Consider the following 8,183-nt stretch of genomic DNA (forward strand, 5'->3'; position numbering starts at 1 on the left):
GACTCCGCGCTCCATGCAGGGCAGCCGCCTTCACGGTCACTCGGGCCACCCGCGAGCACAGGCTCAGAACGGAAAGGGCGTAGCAGGCCCCCTCTAAGTCTATTAGCCAATTTCTGAGGTCAAGTCGCTGTTTGATACTTCTGGCCAAGTGCCTGTTTCCGTCAAGCCCTTCTTCCTAATTAGACGCCCCCTGTCTTTTAACTACACTAAAAAGTCTCAGCCTTTGGATAAAGGACACCTCTACACTCCTAAAGATTATTAAAGACTCCCAAAGAGTGTTTTTATGAGTTATATTTATCAGTATTTTCCAGATTAGAGGTTAAAACAAAAAAATATATTTTTATGAATTCATTTAAAAATTATAAACTCATTACATAGTCAAATAAAAATTCCTATACAAAATAACTTTTTCAAAAACCTGTTAGACATTTTCGCCAATCTCTTTACTGCCCGCCCTGACGGAAGGCGGGTGGGCTCCCGCACTGCGCATCTAATCTGTCAGGCCACGCTGTTCTGATTGAAGCCGACGAGGAAAACCTGGCCTCGCAAACACATGAGGCTGGAGAGGGCAGGAGAGGGTGATTATCCAAATAGCTGAGAACCCTCTCCTCCGATATTCCATCAAAACTCCGCAAATGGCAGCTTCTTCAAGGTTTGCATCAATTTATCTGAATGGAATATAAAATAGACTATCTAATCTGTCCGAAACCATAGCAATGAACTCTTCGTCCCCTATTATGATGAAATCCCACAGCCTAACTTTGAATGGATTTTTCATCCACAGATGATTCTGTCATATGGATGGGTCGTTTGAAAACGCAGGGTCACTGAATTATGCAGGTGTTCCAATGTGGGCACGTTTCACTCTACACTATCAAAACGATCACGTTCGTGAACATCACCATGACCTCGTCAGAAAAGTCCTGAAGCTCTGGGAGCCGCAGAGCTCACAGCGGCGGATGCAGGTTTTCCAAAACGCTGGCAACAAATGCACAGTGTCAGCTGGTTTCCTCGACGTGACAGCTCACTTTGCTCATTTTCGAGAAAATGTCTGCCAAGCGCCTGAGCCTGGATGCCCAGCGCTGGCCCACTGGCCTCTGCCAGCCCGGCTGTGTCGGTGAAAAGCAGCGCCCGATGCTGCCAGGGCAGGGCTAGGCTGGCACAAAATGTCAACAGGTACACGCCGAAGAGCCACAGCATAATGAGACCGACTTGCGGCTCCGTCACGGGCACTCAGGTGGAACCGGAGCTTCTCACGGCAGGGAGCGGACGCCGCCGACTAGTCCGGCGGGCACCGCCCCCTCGGTCCACGCTCAGAAACCAGCGGTTCACCACTGCTCCTAGTGCACACCTCAGCTCAGCAGGCAAGGCCACTGACGTCTTCAGTTACCATCCGGACCCCTGGAAGGGTCAGGGGTGCCCGGGCCCGCGCAGCACACTGATGACGGTGACGCTGCAGCCAGCACTGTCCCCTGTCCGCGTCTGCACGGCTGCCACCGCCGAGTCGTCATCCCAGGGCATTCGGCTTTAGACTCCCTGGCCTCTGGATGTGGATTTTTCAGTCTAGACACTGTGACAGTTTTGTTTGGTTGGTTTTTTTAACCTAGACTTTGTTTCTCAAGTTCCACCTCCTCTCGTCGCTAGCCACGTAACCTTCGCCGCTTCGGCAAGTCACTTAACTACAGCCTGCCTCCTCACCCGTCACACGGAGATGATTCCGAACTAACTTACAGTGCTACTGAGTCTTCAAAGACATCGTCTGTGCGGACGCCCTTTGTAAACGGGCATATTCACTGAGTCCCTGCCCTGTGCCAAGCACTGTCCTAAGTACCAGCATAAACAAGGTCCTTGCTTTACGATAAAAAGCTCCGTTCTGGGGGTGGGAACATAAAGAAAAGTATCAGAGAAATAAAGAGTGATCGTGAATGACCTCGGGAAACTGCTCTGGGTGGGGTGAGCGGGGAAGGCCCCTCTGGGAAGTGACCTAGCGGCCGGATGCAAAGGGAAGGGGGGCCAGGTGTGCAAGGGTCAGAAGGAAGGGGATTCCAGGCCTCTCTATCCGCGAAGCAGGAAACACAGGTGGGGTCGGACTAGGAGGCTTTGTGGACCAGGCGCGGAGTTTGCCTTCTGCGAGCACTGGGGAAGCCAGCGGGGAGGCCCGTAAGGAAGCCATGGAATGTGACTGACACTTCTGAGAGAGCCCCCTGGCCACCCCCTGCAGAAACAATTGCAGGGAGACCAGTCAGGACATGACTATAATCGTCTAGACGAAAGATGGTGGTTGCCTGGACTAGGCCCACGGCGGTCAATGTAGGGCAGGCTTTGGGGGCAGAGGTGTCAGGTCCCACTGATGGGCTGGCCGGGGCGGCGAGCAAGGGAAGAGGAAGAAGCGCAATCTGAACGTGCAGCTCGAACAGCGAGTGGGTGGCGGCGACAGTGCGCTGCGCTGGGGACACCAAGGCCAAGCAGGCCACTCAGTGTCTGAGACCCGGTTCCAGGGGCAGGTCGGAGCTGGAGACGGGGTCTGAGAGTCCCTGGCACGTGGGTGGCATTTAACATCACGAGCCCGGAGGGATCGGCCAGCAAAGGGCCCAAGACCAAGTCCGGGCACCCCCACACTTAGCCGTCCAACAGCACAGGCGTCTGGGGAGGGGGTTAGAGACCTCGGAGGAAGACCTGAAGGCACGCAGGCGAGGGAGGAAGGCCAGGGGTGCCCGCGGCATGCGGCCCAGAGGCCACACGAGAGAAGCACCCAGGTCTCGCGCAGGGAGAGGGCGGTCTCGGTGCCCTGGGACAGCCCACCGGGAGGAGACCAGGAGGCTGGAGGTGAGCAAAGGGAGGGGGCAACCGGGTTGTAACGTGTTGCCGTGTAGCCTTTCTGGTCCGTGCCGTGGGTGAATGCATCTGCCGCTTCCTCCAGGCTCACCCCGAGCATGGCTTCCAAGGCAGGGCGACCAGGCCCGGAGGTCCAGGAAAGGCTTCACCTTTCACACCCACACGTCCTGCTCCCCTGTCGCTGCAGCACATCTGCCGAGGGCTCCCTCTTGGAGCAATGGCTCTTGAGCTCCCCGTTTCCCGCCCACCTACACGAAGCAGAGGCTCCACCAGAGACCAGTTACCCCACAGGCCCACGCTCCGGCGGGACAAGGAGCTCCGTGGAAACTAGAAAGTTTGGCAGTAAACCACGGGCAGCAGAGACAGGAGCATCTGTTCTAGCCACAGGTCTATGAACAACGCATGCTGAACTGTAATTCAAATAAGCCTGGTTCTTTGAAAATTATAAGCCACAAATGCCATTGATGCATATCTGTATCGCTTACTACACACAGCATTAACCAAACAACAAACTGACTTGATAATAACCATATTAAACTAACAGTAACTTAGTAATTAGAACGGAATAATAGAGCATTTGAAAACCAGGGCCGATTCAAAACAAAGACTGTGGGGTCCCCCCGAGAGTGGCCGTGTGTGCCACTCCACGAAGGGGACACATGTTGAGCGGCAGAACGCTTACAGGAGTCACCGGTGAACTTTAGCAAGGATGTGTTTTAGGGACCCTGAGCAACCCCAATAAGTAGGACAGCAGTAAGTAACCACTAATACACACATCAGTGAAAGTATCTGCAACTGTACCTCGACCGTGGGAGGAAGCGAGGGCTGAGCGCACTGGGCGGTCAGCGGTCCACCGGGGGCGGCCCACGGGGGGCGGCCCGCACGGGGCCCGCACGGTGCCCGCACAGGACAACCGGGCCAGCACCTGCTGCTCTACAACTGTGGAGGCCCCTCGAGTACAGGGAGACAGCGCGGCCTAGACACCTGCGGGCTCCAGACCCCTAGTACCAGAGTGGCTGCCTGCAGTTGCTCTAAGGGAACCCACAGCTGGGTGACCACCGGCCAGAAGCAGCCCCACAAATGGACTGCTTCATGTTTTTTAACATCTGAATCATGCCAAATGTTTGAAATTGGAATACTTCACATTAAAAAAAATTTTTTTTAAAGGTTTCCAGTTCTTCTCAAAGAAAAAAAGAGCAAGAGAAAGGCCAGCCCCCGCCACCCCACCAGTGGCTGTGCTCACTGCTCCCCAATCCCCACTCCCGAAACCCAGACACAAGTCAAATGTCGGTGGCCATTTACCTTTGAATCTGTGTCAGGATTCTTCCTATATCTGGCCTGTTTCATTCACTTATGTTACCTTCCAAACCTTGTCATCATTTGAATTTGCAGCCTTCGTCCTACTAGGGTGTGCTGAAAAGGTCCCCTTGGGCCTAACCAGGGGAAGGAGACTACTAGGAAGCTAAGACCCAAGCTCCCACACACTGAACCCAGACTCTTAGCTGCTGAGTTCCTTCCTCACACAACATTTGCAAATGTCAGATACAGCAAACTTTGCCCCTCCCACCCCCGCTCTTTTCTAAGTAGGAATCTCAGTAATTACTCGGGCTCTCGAAACTCTTCTTTCTCCTAATAACCTCTGAAAAGCTCATCAGGAAATGTTGATCGCTCGCAAATTAATGTTTTAATTAAAAGGTCAAAAAATATATCCATTAATCAGTTTTAATAGTTTGAGCATGGGTTCAGGATGGCAGAGGAAACCACATTTCAAAAGGAGGGGGAGAAAATGCCATCCGAATAGAATTTAAAAAATGGATAGACAGTAACTTTAAAATAAAATTTTTTATGTATGCCAAGTAACCACAAAAGCTACTAAAGACGCCATGAAACAGACTGCATACAGTCTCTTCCAATGACCATCTCTTTTGGTCTCCTTAAACCACTTTGGGCTGAAACAAATTTTCCTAACCTTTAAAAAGTAAGCCAAATCGATAACTGAAGCACTGGTTACCACTGACTGACTTACAAGAATTACCATAAGGGTAACCTTACACATGTTTGACATCATATACTAAGAAAGATAATCTCAGATAAACACATTCATAAGCCCAGAGCAATCACAATGCATTGTAACCCCAACTATCCCCCTTATACCACCGAAATGTTCAAATAAATAAAGACAGTCTTGAAGAGGAAATAAATCACAAAAATACAAATAAGTGTGCACAGATGAGACAGTCCCACTCATTTGCTTTGGAGACCCAGAAACAGATGGTAGTTGATTAAGGACAGAGCCAACAAAACTGGCCGTTTTCTTTCCTACTACTAGCTGCTTGTGAGTTGCTGTCCACACTCCAACACCACGGGGACCCTCCTAAAACCTCGACCCAAGTTCCAACCCATCATACTAGAACCCCGCTACTGGAGAAATTCTGTTTCCGAGTTACAGCAACATGACACCACATAAAAGGAGGAAAGTCTGGATTCAAGACAAATTGTTGAAGTTCATTGTAACTTTAAAATAACTTTGCATTAATTTGTTACTAGCTGAACATTTGCCAGTAATCTTGTTTCCTGGCACACTGTGAGACTTCTGCACTTAGCCAAGCTTGGACTAAGGAAGTTAAACTAACCACAGCAGCTTAATTAACCACGTGGGTACAAGTATTATATCTCAAGTCGTCTTTCCTCTAGAGCGTGTTAATACTTGCAAGCTGTATTTTCCAACTTGCTTGTTAACTTTTATTATCTGAATCAGAACTTAGTTTGAATTAACACTATCCAGTGAATTACTAACCAAAATAGCCAAAAACTGGAGTCTGAAATGGTTTGTGCTTTTTAGTTGACTTGCAACATGTGGCTGGGAGAAAAAAAAAAAATCGCAGCTTTCCCAAGGACACGCGTTTGGCTCCAAACTTTTTTTCTTCGTTGGAAAAACTATCAAGGTCCAAGGGGCGCGGACGGAACCCACTTACCCGATCTTTCATCCTCCAGCTCTGAGCTAAGGATTTGGAGCCTTCGATTTTCTCACAGTGCCTCTTTTTCATAAAAGCCAAAGGCAGGTTCCAGTCTGTAAGGTCGGCCTCGTCTTCCTCCCCGAGCCCCAGAAGAGGCGACTGCAGCATCTCGGACTCCATCAGGGGGGGTGGGGGTGGGGGAGTCCTTGGCAGCAAGCGCTCAAGAACCTCCAGCCTTAAAAACTAGGGTGCACCAGAACGGGTGAAATAAGAAATAGGAAAAGGGGGAGTAGAAAGAGAAATGGATGGCGAGTGTGCGGGGACCGTCACTCGGGCAAAAAGTCTGCCGAGGTCCTTCTTCCGAACTCTGAGCGGGAAGTCGGAGGGGGTGGGAAGAGCCGGGGGGGAACCGGGCAGCCAGAGGAGCTCCGTCCGCTCAGACGCACGCGGCCCCAGGTCCCAAGCCCCTGGCTGCTCCGGAGGCCGTCCGTTCCCGGAGGGGCTGCGAGCCGAGCTGTCAAAGGCGTGCGAGACTCGAGGCCTCACGATGACCCTGCTCTCGGCCTCCAACGCCTCAGCCGATCCGAGGACAGGCAGGCCGCCCGCTCTCGGTGCCGGTTCGCCGCCTGGGCTGAGGTCTCCGGCCGAAAGGAAGAGGTTCAGAGCGCCTCGGGTCTCCTCCTGCCACTCTCAGCCCTGCGGGTCCCGCACTCGCCGCAGCTGCTGCAACCAGAGCCAGGATCGGCCCATCGTGCTCGCCCGCAGCCGGCTCCCTAGCCCCGGGGCCGCGCGGCCCGGCCGGCCCTGACCTTCGGCCCCGTGGCGCTCTCCTGCCCGAAAACGAGTCCTGGGAAACAGGCGACACGGAGCCGCGGAGAAAACGGGTAATGTGGGGTTACTGGGTTTGGGGAGTTTTGCCCTCTGGTTTGAAGCTACAGTGAAACTCCTCTCATCAGCACATCAAGGAGGACGCCATATTGCCAAGACCCAGCATGCATCGCGACTTACGGCGTGCCTAACCGGCCAAACTACCTCAGAGCGTTGTCCACGCTTCCCGGGATGCGGTGAGAGCTGTTTTTGCTCCCCCCCACTTTGTTACTATGGTTACCACAATTCAGCTTTCCCGAGTTTATTGCGGTGTGTTCGCCGCATGATGCCAAAGTCAATCCTACAAATGAAACTATGTTAATTTAATTAATTTTGAAAAATCTTTTTATTATTACAAATAGACCAAGGTTCTTCTGAAATGAATGAAAGGAATCGACCTCCTTACTGTTTTCTTCCAGATTTTGAAAAGGCAGCAAAAGCTTCAGAAAAAACCATTGATAAAATTACAAAAGAATATGAGTTTTTTTGTTAGGTTTGGTTTGGTTTGGTTTTTTTGTGCGCGTAGTATCTTTCACCATATCAATTAGATTTTCTTTTTAATTTGTTCAGGGAACACCAAGAGAAAAAACAATTGCAACAATTACAATTTTATGTTTAATCCATCTTACTTTCTGAGCCATTTATTCTTATTTTGAAAGAGATTCATCGCAAACAACTAAGAGCTACAGATTTCTATGCGTGGAGGGGTGCCTCCTGCATTACAGTCTCTACTTCAGCAGGCATGCTTCTTTACATTGTGTGGAGAACTTGTTAGGTGCAAAAGGGAACATAAAACCGAACCAGCGTGCCGTCAATAAATGTCGTGTCTGGTGAGACACACAGTGACCCTGAGACAAAGCCAGGCAGGGAGCCGGGGCGTGTCTTCTTCCCTTCCCCTGGCACACTTGGCTCTGAATCTCGGCTGTATCACTTTGTGTTTCTGTGGCTTTGGTCAATCCCTTAACTAGCTCGGTCTTAGTTTCCCAGCTATAAAATGGGAGAATAACATCCGCCTTTGAAGGATAAAATTAATCTGTGAAGGTGCCTGGTATCCGGTGAGTCCCCCGTGTAATGCTAGCAATGATCTCTGTGTAGCTGGAGTGAAATCTAGCAGCCCTGTGTGCTTACCGGTCTAAAACCTCAGGCGGGGCTCTAGGAGATACCCTGTTTCTCAGTGTGGTTTCCCAGGGCTTTGACACAATGTGGCAGTCCACATCAAAATCCTGATGGCCTTTGTGTGTTTCTTTCAATATCTGAGTGAATAGTGCAATCCCAGATCTTTCTCAGCTAGCACATAGCAAGTGTTTAATCAAAGTTCTTGGATTAAATCATTATCCTTTCAAACATTCACTCAATTATTATATCTCTGTGAGCACAATTCTTCCTTTAAAATTCAGAGCAAAGTCATCCAAACCCACATGGAAGCTAAAACCTTCCTTTTCCTTACTCCCTGTGTTTTTTGGCATAATATCCCACAGTCACCAGCAGAAAGCTTCAAGACCACGGGGTCCTGAGAAGACCCTG

General features: G+C 50.6%; 1 protein-coding gene across 1 annotated transcript in view; it reads right to left on the reverse strand.

Moving 5' to 3' along the window:
* Nucleotides 1–6,886, reverse strand: part of RPTOR (regulatory associated protein of MTOR complex 1) — a 227,815-nt gene extending 220,929 nt beyond the window's left edge. The window contains exon 1 of the mRNA XM_023519631.1: nucleotides 5,811–6,886. Coding sequence (XP_023375399.1) covers nucleotides 5,811–5,972 — 162 coding nt within the window. The 5' untranslated portion in view covers nucleotides 5,973–6,886. The remainder of the gene's footprint in view (nucleotides 1–5,810) is intronic.
* Between the last annotated feature and the right edge of the window lie 1,297 nt (nucleotides 6,887–8,183).

This window comes from Pteropus vampyrus, unplaced genomic scaffold (genome assembly GCF_000151845.1).
Source record: "Pteropus vampyrus isolate Shadow unplaced genomic scaffold, Pvam_2.0 Scaffold227, whole genome shotgun sequence".
Lineage (NCBI taxonomy): Eukaryota > Metazoa > Chordata > Mammalia > Chiroptera > Pteropodidae > Pteropus > Pteropus vampyrus.